The sequence below is a fragment of the Dermacentor andersoni genome, chromosome 3 (genome assembly GCF_023375885.2).
Source record: "Dermacentor andersoni chromosome 3, qqDerAnde1_hic_scaffold, whole genome shotgun sequence".
NCBI lineage: Eukaryota > Metazoa > Arthropoda > Arachnida > Ixodida > Ixodidae > Dermacentor > Dermacentor andersoni.
In genome coordinates this window covers 162,700,037-162,719,115 of record NC_092816.1, presented here as the reverse complement: position 1 = coordinate 162,719,115, position 19,079 = coordinate 162,700,037, and the positions used below count along the sequence as shown (strand labels likewise).

General features: G+C 45.9%; 1 protein-coding gene and 1 non-coding gene across 2 annotated transcripts in view; one reads left to right on the top strand and one right to left on the bottom strand.

The window, feature by feature from the left end:
• LOC126524535 (ubiquitin-protein ligase E3B) overlaps nt 1-19,079 on the bottom strand; it is a 112,841-nt gene that overhangs the window by 77,175 nt on the left and 16,587 nt on the right. The window contains exons 4-5 of the mRNA XM_050172833.3: nt 2,985-3,049; nt 427-483 (exon numbers count right to left, since the gene is read on the bottom strand). Coding sequence (XP_050028790.2) covers nt 427-483; nt 2,985-3,049 — 122 coding nt within the window. The remainder of the gene's footprint in view (nt 1-426; nt 484-2,984; nt 3,050-19,079) is intronic.
• On the top strand, nt 5,643-5,715 carry TRNAL-CAA (transfer RNA leucine (anticodon CAA)). Its single transcript has one exon. It is a non-coding gene; the product is annotated as a tRNA-Leu (tRNA).

The following is a 19,079-nucleotide window of genomic DNA, read 5'->3' as shown; positions in this document are numbered from 1 at the left end:
TACTTCGCACAGGCTTATACTCTGTTTCATACATAGCGTGCAATGCTGTGGAGGCTAGCAAGATTTCTTGTCGAAGCTGCGTTCGCAATAAAATATAGTTCAGCGTTTTTTTTACCAGCGATATGTGCAAGTGTCCTTTATTTATGCTCAGTAATAAATAAAAAAAATGCTTAAATGTTAAATAAAAAAATTTTTATACAGCTGCTACAACGTTTTCTTAAATCATATAGCTTTTTGGGCAGGGAGGGGGGGGGGGGGGCGCATTTGCCACTTGTCTTAGCAACTTCACATGCAGGCTTGTGTGAATATGTACGGCTACGAAACTTGAGGACGAAATGTGTGGAGTTATACATTTTTGATTGACAAACTTCTTGCATTGCTTCCACAGCTCCACAGATCCATTCTACTGGTGCACTAGAAACTCACCTGTAATGTGTCTGCATCCATGCTGGCAATGATGTACCGGCATAACCTTTCGAACCTCTGCATAAAAGAAATGAAGAGAAAATCAGTACAGTGGACTTACGTTCATTGGACTCTGGTTAATTCGATATTTCAGTTAATTTTGATCCCGGCCGGTAAATATGTATTTCTATGCGCCCCAACTTTCGTTATTTCGATCTGGAATTGGTCTTCGCCAGATAATTTGCACTTGACCTGTCAGCGCACACGCACTTGACTTCTATGGTGAGGCGACTCCATTAGTAATGCCTTTAGCGGCTACATCTGTCTCTGCAAAGCTAGGGAACAGTGAATGCTTTGAACAAATTACCACTTCCAGTCAAAAATGCCTATTTTTGGCATGCCCTAGGGTCATCTTAAAGCAATAACCAAAGCTCACAATGTCTGACTATGGAATTAACCCAATTCTAACGCACGCCTTCTTTTTCTTTTTTTTCACTGGAGAAAATTGGGCAGAAAACTGCCTCTGCAGTGCAATTGGAATGCGAAACCAAATCGCCTTTGCGATGTTTGTATGCTTTGCCGCATAACATTACTGTACTGCGGCACAGCCAACACTATAAAATAGTGCGGCAAGGCCGACTTCAAAAAACAGGCCACCATTGTGGAAAAGATATTAAACCCTTACCCACTTTTCTCGCTAAAAGATTGGGCGCACGTTACATTTCTCCTTTGTTTAGGGGCTTTAATGTGAATTCTAGGCTAGTTTTCTTCTTTGGACACATAGAAAGTGGGTGCGTGTTTGATTCAGGGGCATGCTAGAATTGGGTAAATACTGCCAACTGAATCAGCGGTGTGTTCTGGTGTTTTTTTCCGATCTTGTTTAATTCGACCCGCCAGGTAATTCAATCAACTTTAATAGTCCTTCCAGGGTCTAATTATTGAAAGTTGACTGTATAGCATCAGGATTTGTGATGTGCATTAAAGAAGAGTGGGCTTTACAGTTAAAAAAGATGTCGTGCTACTGATTAGCGAAAGCCAGGACAGTAGCACTTGAATAGAAGTCTCAGGCCAGACAACCAACAGATGTGAGGTGGTGTGGCATGCAGTGTTTGAAACTCATGACTGCTGCAAGTTCTGTCTCCAACACTGCCTTTTCCTTGACTGTGATTTAAAACTCGTGTGCTCAATCTCTTTCATTCTGCGACTTCAAACCGCTTTCACAGCAAATAGCTGTGAATTCCACGTTATGCACCACGTTTTATTTTTTCGCAGCAAGCAAGTGTGGTTTCATGGCGACTATCAATCACATATTAAAAATTGTACTACCCTCAGCAGGATCAAAATCTGAGCCTACCGTGTGCATAGGCCCAACTTTGGGCCTATTCTACTGTGAGGCTAATTTTGCAGTTCGCGAAGTGGCACACAAATGAGCACAGCTAGTTGCAACGTTCACCACAGATATCTTTCTTGGGGCACGTTGCTTGCACAGAATATGCGCTTGTTAGTCGTGGTATGCTCATTCAATGCTACACACAACGCACTTGAGTGGCACATTACTGTCTTGGCTGCAATTTTAGCAATGGCTTTCAGAACTTGAAGGAGTGGGAGAAGGCTAAGGCCAGATAGAAAAAAATGCAAGAAGAGGTGACCCTTTGCCGCTTAAGGTGTACAGTTTGCCAAAACCTTAATTGTGCTAATTGGGGGGAATTTTTCTTTTTTATGTGCTACTTGAGCATGTATTCATTCCACAATTCCATAGTGCTAGCAACGAGACTGCACAACCTGCCAACATGCCATCGAAGTGCCGACTGATTCTGCATCTTGAAAATCCAGCTTTAACCAATTTTCTACAACCTCAGCATTGGTGAAAACATAGTGCAGCAAAACAGATCTCGTAAAATTTCTCAGTTCTTCTGAGTTAAAATGTTTCAGTGCATTTTGTTCTGTCTATAAATATCTGCATTTACAAAAAACATTTTCTTGAAGTTTAATGCTTATGGCTTATTATTCGTATGTGTGCAAATAAAATTTGCAGAAGCCATTTACACCCTCGTTTAGAATGTACAAGGCAAATTTCAAAACTTGAACTTCCTTGTGTCAGAAGACAGCAACATGCAATACTGGCAGAACAATGTCTGTTATATGACGTCTGACTTAAAAAAAATAACTGCTCACAGTAACAAACTACTACTATCTTTTATCAGCAATTCCACCAAAAGAGTTCGAAGAGTTTACTGTGACAATGAGTCAGCAGCAACAATAACACTTACAAGTGAGCAGTAGATACCCCAAGAACATATGAACAATCACTCTTACAGCAAGCCTCCATTACATTTTTAATACATATACAATATAAATATGCAATATGCATATACAATATGTATTCGGAGGCATTGAAAATCATCCACTCAAGACTGAGTAAAACATGTGAGAAAGAAAAAAAACTGCACACAAAGCTTTTCAACACAAAGCTGCCATTACCTGCCTCATACGGAAGAATGAGTGTCACAAAGACCAATTTCAACATGCTCACAATACAATTTAGGGTTTAAAGTAAGGAAATCTTTTTCAGGCCATACCTCCTTGTCGACTTTGGGTTGGAATGTAAAAAGGAACTTTCGGGAAGCACGGAAGACATCCAGGGCTGTATAGAAAAAAACATAAAATATGCTCAGTCATAAGTGCAACTGTAGCTATGCAAGTTATCAAAACTCCTAGACTTACAAAACATTATTTGCAAAGAATGACAGAATGTGTCCACTCTGGGTCTTCCTTTTTGTTTTGTTTGGCTTCGTAGCAGAATTCATTTCAATGTATTCATTCCGTGGTACTTGTATATGCTGTTCTTCATGTGTATCTAATGCAAGCGACCTTTCTTGTGTCAAGTGTGTTACTTACCGTTATAATATGAGGACATCTCTTTTGGTACATGCGTATGAATACAGATGTTTATATGTACCTGTGTGTGCATATATGTGCATTTATCCACACATGTGCATGTACACAGTAGACATCCATCAATTTTACTCCAGTTAATTCTACTGATTGATTAATCTAGGTCTCAGCTGATGCCCATACATTTATATGGGCTCAAAATTCCGTGATTTTGATCTCAGAAGCGACCTTCACCAAATAATTCGAACTTGGCTGGTCAGCTTCGCCGCAATACAGCCATGTTATGCGGTGAAGCATACGCAATTTCTTGCGGTGAAGCATACTTACGCATGCCATGACATATGAGCCACCCGCAGTGGCAAGTACACGCTTGGAGGTTGGAAGAAGAGGAGAATATTTTCGGCGTCTGGTTCCACTAAAAATGTTGACTCCTAGCTGTCTCTGTTGTATCGCCTGTAACATTACTGGTGGAGGTGCTGGGTAAATGCATCTTTGCCCCAAGTTTCCGCTGTCACTTCTAGCACCTTACAGACAGCCACAGCTCCCACAGCAAGAAACAGCTGCTGCCTGCAAGGACTATCACCCGAAGTCAGTCCCTTGTCAGCGATACTGGAAATAAGAATGTCAACGACCACTGTAAACCGGGCAAGCCAAACCTACGATGCCCAGTCTGCTCCCCGGCATGTTTTTTATGCACCACAGACACCCAGAATGTTCCATGGAGACGCTTTTGAGGATGTTGAAGACTGGCTAGACCACTTCGACCGGGTTGCCAACATCAACGAGAGGGATGATGTTCGCAAGCTGCGGAGAGTTTACTTCAAATTGGAAGACTCAGCAAAGATGTGGTATGAGAACAATGAAGCTTCCTTTGAAACATGGCAAGAGTTTAGTCGACAGCTTCGCGATGCATACCACAACGCCAAAAGAAAGAAGAGAGCTGAAAAAGCCATCTCTTCTAGGAACCAGCAGCCAAAGAAGAGAGTATTGATGTTTGTCAAGGACATGCTTCGCCTTTTCAGGCACACAGACCCTGCAATGCCCAAGAAAAAGAAGGTGCAACATTTAATGCGTGGATTCAAGGAACAGCTTTTCGCCGGACTCATACGCAATACACCAACAACCGTGGCCAAGTTCACAAGTGAAAAAACCACGATGGAGCGTACTCTCTGGCAGCAGTTGTCACAGTGCTAACACCATGACATTACGGCTACTCCATGCTCTATTAAGTTCGACAGCGAGAAGCAGGCCCTCATAGACTTCACACATAGTGTTGTGCATGATGAACTGCGGCAACTCCAAGCAGCGAGACCAATGGAACCCCAACCACCTGCGACAGCACCTGCGGACGTCATCTGGAGTGAAATCAGACAAGCGGTGCAACTACTCACACCACCAAAGCCTGACATCCTCGCCCTAATATATGAGGTAGCTTTGAAGGCTCCTGTGCCACCGTCTACAGACATCATGCGGGCAGTGGACCAGGCCCACTCTGTTCCGGACACCCCTTCGCATCCGCTACCCAGCTCAAGGTACCCCGAACGTACCTACGTATCTACCACCTGGCTCAAGACAAAGCGCTACTAAGGTAAATGTATGGCACTCGTCTGCTCTGCTACCACTGTGGCGAAGCGGGTGACGTGTACCGTGACTGCCAGTACCGCCAGCTAGGTCTTTTCACGGCTTTCACCCTGACGCGCAGTGCCCACATTATGGTGAGCGTCCCCACAAAATCGAAGCGTGTCTAACGGGCCAGCAGATTCCTGTTCAGCGCCTCCAAGAAAGTGGATGGGGAAACAGCGCCGCGGTAGCTTAATTGGTAGAGCATGGCACGCGAAATGCAAAGGTTGTGGGTTCGGTTCCCACATGCGGCAAGTTCTTTTTTCATCCACTTTAATTTCCATATTTTTTCGTTTCTTCATTCCATTTCATTAAGCACAACTAATTTCCCCTGTGTTGTTCTTGGTGTCAGTGTTTGTTGGCTTCTCATGATATGACTAATAAAAATCGGGCCCCTTGGTTAACCCCCTTTCTTCCCGTTTATTACATAACGAGGGTCTTGAATCCGGCAACATTGATGCCTTCAGGTAGCATATGTGGGTTTATATTGACCAGTTGCCTTCACCCAAAAATGTTTTGGGTGAAGGCAACTGGTCAATAAACCTGGGACGTTCAACTGGCAACTGGGACGTTCCACGTCAAGGACGTGTAACGTCCTTGACGCCTGCGGCAACAAGGACGTTCCACGTCTGCCGCCAAGGTCTGTGAGTGGTGGCGCTCGCTAACACTCCCAGGGTTTACTAGTGCACATAAATGCCCAAGAAAGTGGATGGGAAAACAGCGCCACGGTAGCTCAATTGGTAGAGCATCGCACACAAAATGCGAAGGTTGTGGGTTCGGTTCCCACCTGCGGCAAGTTGCTTTTTCATCCACTTTAATTTCCATTAATTTATGGTTTCTTCATTCCATTTTATTAAGCACAAATAATTACCCCTATGTTGTTCTAGGTGTCAGTGTTTGTTAGCTTCTCATGATACAAACAGAACAAGACACTATATGTTGCCAACTTCAGCAGATGGTTACAGATGATGTCATCCAGCCATCGACCAGTCCCGAGGCTTCGCCAGCTGTTAGTAAAGAAGAAAGATGCCAGCTTGCTCTTTTGCATCTATTATAGAAAATTTAATAAGATTGTAGGAGGGCGTGATGGTGGCCAATGAGCCGTGCCATCGTTCCCTACATTCATTTCCACAGAAGGGCGAAGATGGAGAGTGGAGCAGCGGCTGCTGCGACCAATGTTGCAGGCTTTCAGAACGACACTGCACATGCAGAGCTTGCGCTTCGAGCACGTGCCACCTAAATTTATTCCCTTCCAAGCGCCAACCAAAGCGCCCCATGTGGCATCAGTGGGTGCTACAGGGCCCCCTGCCCAGACGGAACGGCGATAAAGTAAGAAAGTGAAACTGGATTTCAGAAGGGTCCATGGTCAGTACAAGTAGTCAGCGTGAAGGGCATCTAGTCACTGCTGTAGAGCTCAGCCGGGCGACACTGAGTGTTACGCAATGGGCGAGGGACCCGATGATCAGATGCTGGTGGGACGAATGCTCCATCTGGACGAGATGATGAGCAGCACATTTGTCCCGAAGACATAGGATTGACAAAGCCCAAGAGACTAATGGTGCGTCGACGGTGCCCCCATGAGCATTGCCGGCAGCGCATCACAGACTGTACCATTGCACGGCGCGTAGGATGAACGCACGAGCAATTCAGCTGAAGTGCTGGACGGGCCAAGGCACGTGCATTGCATGTCAACGTGGCACACCTTGTCGGGAGGCGAACGTCATTGGGCGCCGCTGGTGACAGGGTACATCGTGAGAAAGCCGCAGGCCGGCCGGGCAAAGTAGGGTCAAGGTCTGCAGGAGTGTCCAGTGGTTTGGTGAGGATGCTCGACACAGGATGCAGCACAGCTGGCATTGCGACATCGCAAAAGCCGTGAGTGGAACAAGGGCCTGAGGCACACAGCGATGGAGGCTGCAGCCTCTAGCATGGAGGCTGCAGAGGTGAAGACCTAGAAGGGCTGGGTAGGTGGAATGACCTGTGCCAACTGCACTGAGGACTGCACAAACCGCTGGAGCTATGGCCCATTAGATTTTGGGGGTCCCAGAAGATTGTGGCCCATGTCTGCAGTGGTGATAGCCGGCAAGGTGCAGAACTCGTGTGCTGCTCGGAGACCGGCTCAGCGGACGGCATGGACAGAGCAAGTAGAGGGTTGGTCGGGGGTCGAGTGGCAGGAGTGATGGCATCTGCGACAGCCCTGATGGCGTGTGGCATGGGAGCCAGCATCAGGACGGCGATATCACCGCTGACACATGGCACCGTTGGTAGCGATAAAAGCGATAAGGCCGGGGGAGATGAGGCCGGGCGACAAATGCAGGAGTGCATTTGTCGGTCAACAAGACGGGATCACAGCAGGTCGAGGGAAGAAGGCTAGCCTGATGACGATGGCTTATGGGCACAGGATGAGACATGCTGGCATTGAGGGTGCAGGCAGAGCTTTGTCGGGTACCATGTGGTCAGCTTCAGGAAGAGGGCAGTACCGAGCACTATAGAAGTGCAGCACAGCCTGTCATAGCTCATCGTAGGGGCACAGGCCAGGCAATGGAGCGCTGAGGTGGAGTTGGAGATCCAGTGGCAGGACGTTCAGGAGTACCTAGTACTTGAACTCCTGGATCCAGATGTAGTTCAGCTCCAGAAAGGCCACATTTTGGGCATGTTGTTCAGCTCCAGAAATGCAGCGCTTTGGGCATCTCAAACAGAGTCGTCGCAAACTGCACGAACCATGTGCCGCCGTCACTTGACCAGAACGGTGGTAGTGGTGGGCCAAACTGGGGCTCCAGCCAGTTAGCCATGCCAGCGTGTCACTCGGTGCATGACACATTCTCTCGGGTCACCACTGTAGGAGGACGTGATGGTGGCCAATGAGCTGTGCCGTCATCCCTACATTTATTTCCACAGAAGTGCGAATGTGGCAAGTGGCGCAGCAGCTGCAGCGACCAAGGTGGCAGCCTTGCAGAACGACACTGTGTGTGCGAACTTGTGCCTCAAGTGTGCGTCGCCCAATGTTACTCTCTTCCGAGTGTCAACCAAAGCACCCCGCATCACAACATCAGTGGGTGCTACAAGATCACGAAGAAAGACATTTATCCTCTGCCCCAAATAGACGACTCCTTGAATCGTACAGTCGAATCCACTTATAACAATACCAGTTTTAATACAGTCTAGCCCGGTTATAACGAAGCCACTTATAGCGAAATAGCGGTTATAACGAAGGGATTACAATTTCCCATTCCCATCTTTGCATTTTCAATACATATTGGGTCCGGTTTTAACGAAGTAAATAAGAGCGTGTCAGCGGATATAACGAAGAGATTTAATACAAACCGAAAAATAATCTGTCAATCAACACATTTTTGCGTCGCTGAGGTCATTTTTTCCGTGAAAATAAGAGCAAAATTGGGCTGACGGCGTCATTTCCTGGCGGCGTCTGCTCTCCCGCGGAGCGAAAGGTTGCTTCACTGCATCGCATGGCAGCATCGATGCAGCATGCAGCTTTGGGATTCTGCTAGCGACTTGAACCTTGTGCCTGCGGGTCTAAGCCACATGAACTTCGTTTTCTCTGACAAAGACCTTGTTGCCACCGAGGACTTCACGACTGAAGAAGTTGCCGGGCGTGTCATGGAAGAGACCTTGGCGGACAGCGCCTCCGACAGCGAATGCGACGATGTTAGTTGTGCCCCTACGCCGGTCACCTCCGCAGCGGCCATCGCAGCTGTTGACACGCTACGGATGTACCTCGGGAGTCCGGAGTTCGACCAGATCTTTGGTTCGAAGTTGGATGGTATGGAAACCGCAATCCTGAGGTCGGCACGCGCGAAACATGTTCAGGGGACGCTGGACCACTTCTTTCAGCGGCAATAAATCGGTATGCCCATGTTAGCATTTTTTTTTCATAGTCCACATATAACGAAATAGCGGATATAGCGAAGTGATTTCCGATTCCCGCCGACTTCGTTATAACCGGGCTAGACTGTATATCGGTTATAACAAAGAAAAGCTGCTGTACCGTCAACTTCTGTATGTTTTCTATGGGGAAATAACCCGCTTACTACAATGTCACCATGCCACTTTATCGGTCATAACGATGAATTCTGGCTGCTGGGTGTCCGTGCCAAAAGGTAATGAAATACGAAATACTTGAAAAGAAAAAAGTAAATGTGAAATGCAAGCCAATCCATGGTCGTTCGCCACCCCAACTGCTGCTGCGCGCTTCTCTCCCCGAGAGATACACACCAGCCTCGCGCAAATCTCTCCCGTCACCCTTCCACCCCTTCAAACACAAATGGGCTGCGCCTATAGCTCTGCACCGCGCCGCCCTCCAAAACACGAATGTACCGCGCTAACTGTGCTGACAATGCTGCCGGTGCTGCTCCCAGATTGCTCACTTGGCCCTCTCAGTTGGTTCTTTATTCTATAGCCCTCATTCTGCCCAATTCTGCTAATGGATTAAGTCACTCGTGCTTGTCTTTGTTCGCTGCATTGAAGTCGTTCCTGACCACATTGTCTCTCAGCCTTGTTGAGATTTGCCACTGAAACGGAATATGGCTGATCCGCCTGCTGATCATCGGCAATGCACAACGTTGTCGGGGAAAAGAAAGTGCACTGCTACTGATTTGGAAATGGAGTACTTCCTTGATCGTCGCGAATGTGCTTGCATCAGAAAGCGACAGTGACTGCCTCGATGGCAGCACTGACACTGTAGGGCAGGCTGCCTCAATGTCCCTGCACTAAGTCTTGTAGATGATTCCGTCCCTCATGGGCTTGTTTTCATGAGGGACCTGCTTCACTACATGGAGCACCCGGATGCCTTGGAGAAGGATGTTGGCAAGCTTCACACAAAGCAAGCAACACTGACGGACATGCAGTTTTCTCGTGCAAGCCAGTGGGAAGCACGCGGCAAGATGCTTGTGGCGATCTCGTTCCAGCATTTCTTCTGGATTTCTCAAGCTGAGATGCTTCTGCGGCAACCTTCCCACATTTTTTAAAAGGCACTTTTTGGGGCCACCATAGCGGTGCTTCAGTGGAGCTCATATGTCACTTGCCGCCAGTGACCCTTTTCTGCAGTTGTTATAGCAGTGCCATTCTTGAACGCCAACAGCTGCGGCTTGTTAACAAAATGCAATTGGAGCGCGCAGGAATCAGACACAATCAGAAGCTGGATGGAGGAAAGTGGTGAGAAGGAGAACTGACCTCCCCGCCATTATAGTTTTCTCGGAACAGCTACGCGATCCCCTGTTTGTTTTTTGTTTTTTTCATGCAACTTGGTTATAACAATTATCGGTTATAACAATGTAATTTCTGAGGCACTTGAATATTGTTATAAGTAGGTTCAACTGTATATGTAATGCTCGATACTTTTCTTCCGTGGATCTACAGAGTGGCGATTGGCAAATTGCAGTTGATGCCCGTGGTCGCGAAGACAGATTTTATTACTCCTTACATCCTCTACGAGTTCAAGGTCCTTTCTTTTGAATTATGCTCAGCGCCAGCTACTTTTTAAAGAAGGATGGACACCATTCTTTCTGGGCTGAAATTGCAATTGTGTCTCGTTTACCTAGACAACATAGTGGTCTTTTCAGACGCATTTGAACAGCACGTCCAGCGGCTGCAGGCAGTTCTTCAGGCAATTCGAATGGCTGGACTTTCTTTAAAACCCTAGAAATGTCATTTTGGGTACGAAGAACAAGTTTCTTGGTCATGTTGCGAGCCATGCCGCCATCCTCCCCGACCCTAAGAAAACGAGTGCTGTGCCGATTTCCGAGCCTCAGCCAACTTCTGAGGCTTTGAGCCTACTACCGCCACTTTGTCAAAATTTTTTTCTGAAATCACTGAACCCATCAACCAACTTATGAACGAAGGCGTCCGGTTTGCTTGGGGTCAGGATCAGCGCCACGCCTTCAATACCCTCCGAAACCTTCTCCAGGCCCCACCTGTACTCGGTTACTTCGATAAGAATGCCAACACAGAGTTGCACACATGCCAGCAACGTCCGATTTGGAGCTGTCTTGGTTCAGTGGCAAAATGGTGCCGAGCATGTGATTGTATACGCAAGCCGCACATTATCCACTGCCAAGAAAAACTACTCCACAACAAAAAAATAATACTTAGCCACTGTCTGGGCCATATCAATGTTTCAGCCATACTTGTACGACAGCCCATTCATAGTAGTCACCGACCAACATTCTCTTTGCTGGCTCGCAAACCTCACAGATCCCTCAGGGCATCTGGCATGATGGAGCCTTCAACTACAAGAATTTGACGTCACCATCATTCATAAGTCAGGACGCAAACACACCGGTGCTGTCTCTCACATGCACCAGTCGGAAGTCCCCACGCTGACCTTGAAGGGGACGACGCTTTTCTTTCTGCCGTATCAGCAACTGACTTGGCTCAACAAGAATGCAACGACTTAGAGCTCAGCCCTCTCATCAACTACCTGGAAGGGCACGCATCAAGTCTTCCTCGTAGTTTCCCACACTCACTAGCCTCCTTTTGTTTCCGGGATGGTGCCCTTTATGAGAAGAAGCTTGACCATATGCAAGCTACATACCTGCTAGCTGCACCAACTTCGCTTTGTGACAATATTTTACATGCCTGTCCTGATAAACCATCATTCAGACACCAAAGCTACATGTGCAAGTTGGAACACATTCGCTGCTCTTACAACTGCCATGTCTCGCAAAGACTGTGAAGCAGAATGTTTTTACACGTTGCAACTGCCAATGATGTAAGAATCCATCTGTGCAACCAGCAGGACTGCTACAACCAACAGCCACACCAAAGACACCATTTCATCAGGTTGGTATGGACTTACTAGGATCATTCCTCACGTCTTTGTCCAGAAATCGGTGGATTGTGGTAACTACCAATTACCTAACACGGTACTGTGAAACAACGGCACTTCCAAAAGCTACTGCAGCAGACATCGCCCAATTTTTAGTCCACAACATCGTCCTCCATCTTGAAGCACCAGCAATCGTCATTACTGATCATGGGACGGCTTACACTATAGAGATGCTACAGAAAGTCTTGAGGATAAGTGGCACTGCACCTCGTAAAACGACGGCTTACCACCCCCAAACAATTTAACTGACTGAACGCCTGAACAAAACGATCGCAGACCACAAGACCACAAGAAATGATTGACCACAATAACTGGGACGATATCCTCCCTCACGTCATATTGTCCACATCACAAAGATGTGGACAATATTAGGAATAGAAAGGGGCCACTGTCATAGGCCATATTACGTGTTTCTGAATTGTAAGAGTATGCACACATCATGTTTGGTGACAGTACAACCACCTAGACACCTAATAAGCATAGTGGCAGCCATTCAGAGCTGTTTCTGGTATTGCTGTGGCGATTTGAGCCCTCGTTTCACTTGCCATGCATGCCTGTATAAGACCGTTAATGAGGCCTAGTACATGTTTGTTAATTTTACACATGTGCACGTGCCATTCACAAAGAAATGGATAAAAACCACCTGTATTTGGGGGAAGCTAGCGAGAAGGAAAGCGGTAAAATGAAAAAAGCTTCAAAAGTCTAGGGGGTCGTTCAAAGCCAACAAAAGAGCAGATAGGTCTATCTAAAGCTCTGAAGGCCTGTTAGTAAACTACTTAGGTGTCTCGGTGCTCGCACTGCGACCAGATTTGGAGCATGTGCGTGAGTAAATTAAGGAACAGGTGTTATGTCCCATAACAGTAGCACCTTTCCCCAATTGATATGTTTCGCCGCATAACACCGCTGTACAGCGGCGAAGCTAACTGTAAAAGCACTAATTTCAAGTGAAGCAACAGCATGTTTCGGCATTTTAACACGACATCGTTAACGGCCACATGTAGCAAAAGAGCTGATGTCAGCTTCAGATGTCGCTTGGCAAAAAATTATTCCGAACCACAACCACACAGACCATCCTAGTGGTGCACAGGCGTGACCCAACTAACTGAATTCCTCAAAGTAACACGTGTCAGAAAAATCGTAAAGCACACTCTAAACACAATCTACAGACATGATAGTGTCGGGTTGTAACTTGGGTATACGAGAAAACTTAATTTTATTATTTGGAAACTGAAACACAAACTCCTTTTCCAGCATTTCTATCATTGACAGGGCGGCCATGACCTCCAAGATTTGCGCGCCAATTTCGAAGGCTATGGAGCGGCGCGACCGTTTTCTTGCAACACCTCCAGATGGCACTCGCCTCCGCCGTGACTTTATCTACAGGAAGAGTATAGCAGCATAGGGAGCGACCATAAATGCATTATTTTGAATATGGGATATGTAGTTTGGAAAGAGAGCAAGGAGTGCAAAATGGACAGTTCAAATTCGAACGCTGAAAAAATAACAAATATAGTCACTAGAGTCGAGGAAGAACTTGGCAAATGGCCAAGTAAAAAGTGGGAATATGGTGAGCTTCTAAGTGTAACAACGTCAGAAATACGGAAAGAGAAACAACATGTTCGTTGGAAAGGAATAAAACCGAAAAGCAGGTGGAACAGGGAGATACGAGAAGCAATCGCCGAAAGACAGAAAGCATCCCGAGAGCACAGACAGGCAAATAAGGCGCAGTTGCCGCAGGATGAAGTAGCCAGTAAATGGGTATACTGGGAGAAAAGGTCTATGGTTCAAATACTGGTGCAAGCAAAGATAAAAGGTGAAAGTGAACGTTGGTTGTCAGAAATACGTGAGAAAAAGAAGGTCGCACTTAGAATATTTTGGAACCACATAAAGTTATTAGGCAGGAAGTCAACAACAATAAAACAACATATCCTAGAAAAAGATGGAAACAAACTGGAAGGGGAAGCGGCATTAAATTACATCCAAAAATTAACAGCGGCATCTTTCCAAGGCAATGACGAGGTTGTATTTGAACAAAAAAAGAGCATGAAAGAGACCCAAGTGGAAAAGGAGTTCGTGCTGACAAATTTCAACTGGAAGAAAGCGGAAGAGAAAATTCCTAAGTGCACAGCGACAGGGCTAGACGAGGTTCCCGTTAGGCTGATTAATGAACTAAGACCAAAAAGTAAGGAAGCTCTGGTGAAAGCAGTGGAAAAAAACTTTAAAATACAGACAAATACCAGACAGTTGGCGACAAAGTAGAATGAATTTAATTTATAAAGCTAAGGGGGTCAAAGATAGAATTAACTTGTATAGACCGTTAACCATTACATCGGTAATATACAGGCTAGCAATGCTGGCAATCAAATTAAAGCTTGAAGCATGGGCAGAGAATAATGGTACTTTGGGAGAGCTTCAGAATGGCTTCAGAATAGGTAAGCGTTTGGATGATAACTTGTTTGTTCTTACTCTGTGTATTGAAATATCAAGATTAGAAAGCAGACCGTTAATGTGGCCTTTTTAGACATTACATGAGCGTATCACAACGTAGACCACAACACTTTGTGGAATATTATGGAAGGGGAAGGCTTATGTCGCGATTGTCTACAGCTTTTGATAGAGATTTACCTAGAAAATACTGCTTGCGTTGAATGGGAAGGGATGAGGAGCGAGGAGAAGGTTCATATCAACAAGAGACTGAGGCAGGGGTGCCCTTTATACCCGCTGCTGTTTATGATGTACATGGTGAGGATGGAGAGGGCGCTAGAAGGAAGTAATATCGGGTTTAATCTCTCATACAAACAGACTGGTACAGTAGTAGAGCAGCAGCTTCCAGGTTTATTTTATGCGGACGACATTGTGTTGCTAGCTAACAAGCAAAGTGATTTGCAACGTCTGGCTAATATCTGTGGACAGGAAGGCAACGATTTAGGTTTGAAATTTAGCGTTTGAAAATCAGGTGTTATGGTATTCAATGAAAACAGTGAACCGACAGTGGAGATACAGGGCCAGGAAATACATCGGGTAACAGAATATAAATATCATGGTATATGGATAAATGAAGGCAAGAGATATATGGAAACACAGGAAAAAACAACAACAGTGAAGGGGAAGAGAAACGCAGCCATAATAAAGCACAGAGCGCTATGGGGATACAATAGGTACGAGGTGCTCCGAGGTATGTGGAAAGGTGTAATGGTTCCAGGACTTACTTTTGTAAATATGGTTGTTGGTGGTTGTTGGAATATGGTAGTATGGTGTATCAGGGGTACAATCACAACCCAATGGCAACCAAAGGTCAGTAGGTCGCCTCGCATTGGGCACTCACGGAACGACTACAAATGAAGCTGTGCAGGATGATAAGAGCTGGACTAGTTTTGAAGTGAGGGAAGCTCACAGCAAAATTGAGTATGAAGAACGGCTGAGGAATATGAAAGAAGGTGAATGGACTGGGAGAGTGTTGAGGTATCTGTACAGGAAAAACATTGATTCACAGTGGAGGAAAAGAACTAGGAAGCTTACCAGCAAGTATGCAGCCTGTAGGGTGAGCAACACAGCAACAAAGAATGACAAGCGGAAAGTCAGAGAGGCTGAAATAATCTCATGGGTGGTGGAAATGGAAAAGAAACCTGCCATGAGTAACTACTTAAGAGGAAAAAACGAAATCAGGAAAGAAACAACTTATGATAACTCAAAGGGAAGCTCATTAGTTTTCAAAGCGAGATATAAGAACGAAGAAGAAGCTTGTGCGCTTGCTGCAGTAAAGCTAGGAAAACGATGGAGCATGTTTCATTACCATGTGAAGAATTCTGCCCAACAGTCAATTTAGGCAACACTGGCAATATATATATATATATATATATATATAGACAACTATCAGTCATAGCTCTCATAGTATAGCCCTCTGGGCCGTTTCCTTTTTTTTTTTCTTTCGAAAGTAGTCCTATTAGGGTTATTATAATAACACGAAGGTATTTCGCCCTCGTCAGCAGCAGTCCTTGGGATAGTTATTCTGGCGGCTAGCTTCCCACGCTATGCGTGCCGCCATCGCACCTGGTTAAGCTTTTCCTAGACGCTAGAGTTATGCTTTGTCCGCGCAACCTTGAGCGATCGGAAAGCGCGTTTTCCCCTCTTGGCCGGCGGAGAGGGGAGGCTTCGTTCCGGCCGCGAAGCTCTCCGCATCTCTGTAAGGTGCCTGGTGGTGGTCTCGTGCTGACGATGCCCTCTCGGTGAGCGCATATTTCCCCCCTCATCTTTTAAGAGGTTCAATACATACAAGCATTTGTCTCGCAAACCAGATTTTTTTTCAAGGGAATTTTCCACGTCTCAATAATTTCTCTCGTCGTATTCGAGTGCTGATTGCCGTGTTATAGTTTGTTTACGAAGCTATCCCTCAAGTCTAAATATTTTAAGGCAGTTTGTCGTGCGCGTATCATGGCCACGCACGCTTATATCGCCTTCCATTTCTCTACCACGGTTGCGCTTTAAAACTGCGGCGCTGCAAGTTTGCTTCAGAGACTTTCCTTTCCTTCCCACTTCTCCGCCCTTAAACTGGCTCTCTTAACTACTACACGCAGAGACAAAGCAACAGCGTGCGCATTAGATCCTATAGATCAGATGAATGTTTACAATTATTATCAGGGCTATAATTATATTCGAGTGCTGATTGTCGTGTTATAGTTTGTTAACGAAGCTTCCCCTCAAGTCTAAATATTGTAAGGCAGTTTGTCGTGTGCGTATCATGGACACGCATGCCTATATCACCTTCCGTTTCCCTACCACGGTTGCGCTTTAAAACCACGGCGCTGCAATATTGCTTTCCTCTCCTTCCTTCTTCTCCGCCCTTAAACTGGCTCTCTTAACTACTACACGCAGAGACAAAGCAACAGCGCGCGCATTAGATCCTATAGCTGAGATGAATATTTACAATTATTATTAGGGTTATAATTATATTCGAGTGCTGATTGCCATGTTATAGTTTGTTAATGAAGCTTCCCCTCAAGTCTAAATATTGTAAGCCAGTTTGTCGTGTGCGTATCATGGACACGCATGCTTATATCGCCTTCCGTTTCTCTATCACGGGTGCGCTTTAAAACCACGGCGCTGTAATTTTGCTTCAGAGACTTTCCTTTCCTTCCTTCTTCTCCACCCTTAAACTGGCTCTCTTAACTACTACACACAGAGACAAAGCAACAGCGCGCGCATTAGATCCCATAGATGAGATGAATATTTACAATTATTATTAGGGTTATAATTATATTCGAGTGCTGATTGCTGTGCTATCGTTTGTTACCGAAGCTTTCCCTCAAGTCGAAATATTTTAAGGCAGTTTGTCGTGTGCGTATCATGGCTACGCACGCCTATATCGCATTCCGTTTCTCTACCACGGGTGCGCTTTAAAACCACGGCGCTGCAGTTTTTGCTTTCCTTTCCTTCCTTCTTCTCCGCCCTTAAACTGGCTCTCTTAACTACTACACGCAGAGACGAAGCAACAGCGCGCGCATGCGATCCCATAGATGAGATGAATATATATATATATATATATATATATATATATATATATATATATATATATATATATATATATATATATATATATATATATATATATATACACACATATATATATATAGAAAACTATCAGTCATAGCTCTGATAGTATAGCCCTCTGGGCCGTTTCCTTTTTTTTTTTGTCTTTCGAAAGTAGTCCTATTAGGGTTATTATAATTACACGAAGGTATTTCGCCCTCGTCAGCAGCAGTCCTTGGGATAGTTATTCTGGCGGCTAGCTTCCCACGCTATGCGTGCCGCCATCGCACCTGGTTAAGCTTTTCCTAGACGCTAGAGTTATGCTTTGTCCGCGCAACCTTGAGCGATCGGAAAGCGCGTTTTCCCCTCTTGGCCGGCGGAGAGGGGAGGCTTTGTGTCCGGCCCGCTGAGCGCTCCCCATCTCAGTAACGTGCCTGGTGGTGGTCCCGTGCAGACGATGCCCTCTCGGTGAGCGCATATTTCCCCCTCATCTTTTAAGAGGTTCAATACATACAAGCATTTGTCTCGCAAACCATATTTATTTCAAGGAAATTTTTCCACGTCTCAATAATTTCTCTCGTCGTATTCGAGTGCTGATTGCCGTGTTATAGTTTGTTAACGAAGCTTTCCCTCAAGTCTAAATATTTTAAGGCATTTTTCCTAGCCTCTAAAGCCGCTCGAGTTCGCTCTTCTCCTCGAGCGGCTATTTTTCCTAGAAAGTATGCCTTCCAACCACTCGGAATCAGCAAAAACCGACTATCGCGGACAACATGAGTCCCTTTCCACGTAAGTGTGAGGCTCGGAGCAGGAGCTGTGGCGCTTGAAAGTAGCCTGGGGCCTGACGAACCAACCGACTGAGCTATCTTTCCGGGCAACATCGAAGGGTCACGAGTTCAAATCACCTGTTATGTTCCTTTTTTCCGCCCCTTTTTCTTTCTTTTTTTTCTTTCTTTTAACGTCTTTTCCTTTATTTTATCACTGTACGGGAACCCTCCTGAAATAATAAAAAAAGAAAGATATATATTTTCAAATATGTATGGCCTCACATGTGCAGGTCATAAATACCAGGTTCTCTAGCCGAGTGCCATCCATGCGGTATAACCGAGCTCAGATTGGTCCACCTTGACTGATCAAATAGGGCACCACTGTAGGTTAAATGAGGCGTACAACTCCTGCGGGACCCGCCGTGGTTGCTCAGTGGTTATGGTGTTAGACTGCTGAGTACGAGGTCGCGGGATCGGACCCCGACCACGGCGGCCGCATTTCGATGGGGGCGAAATGCGAAAACACCCGTGTACTTAGAATTAGGTGCACGTTAAAGAACCCCAGGTGGTCGAAATTTTCGGAGTCCTCCACTACGGCGTGCATAATCAGAAAGTGGTTTTGTCACGTAAAACCCCATAAATTAATTTTTAATTTAACTCCTCCGGGGACGGTAGAGTATCCGTCTCCAGTGCAAGAGGACCGTGATTCAAATCCCGGTGCCGCGCAATTCTCCACCGGAAAATACAAAAAAAAAAACCGTGTGTTGAGAAAATTGCACAAACAGGCTTGGAGTGCAGCCTGATCCCGGTGACCAGAACCGGTAACGCACTCTCTCACCAGAGCAGGATTGGCCACCCTGGTGCAGTACTTGGCCACAACCTCCTATATGAATACAACAATCAAACCCCGGCCCTCAGTCCCCAGCAGCCGCGAAGCAACTGACCACGGCGGCGGTCAGATCTGTGACGCTGCAGAGGGTGCTAAGAATACCTGGCTCCGGACAGGCCGCCATTGGAATCTGAACCTG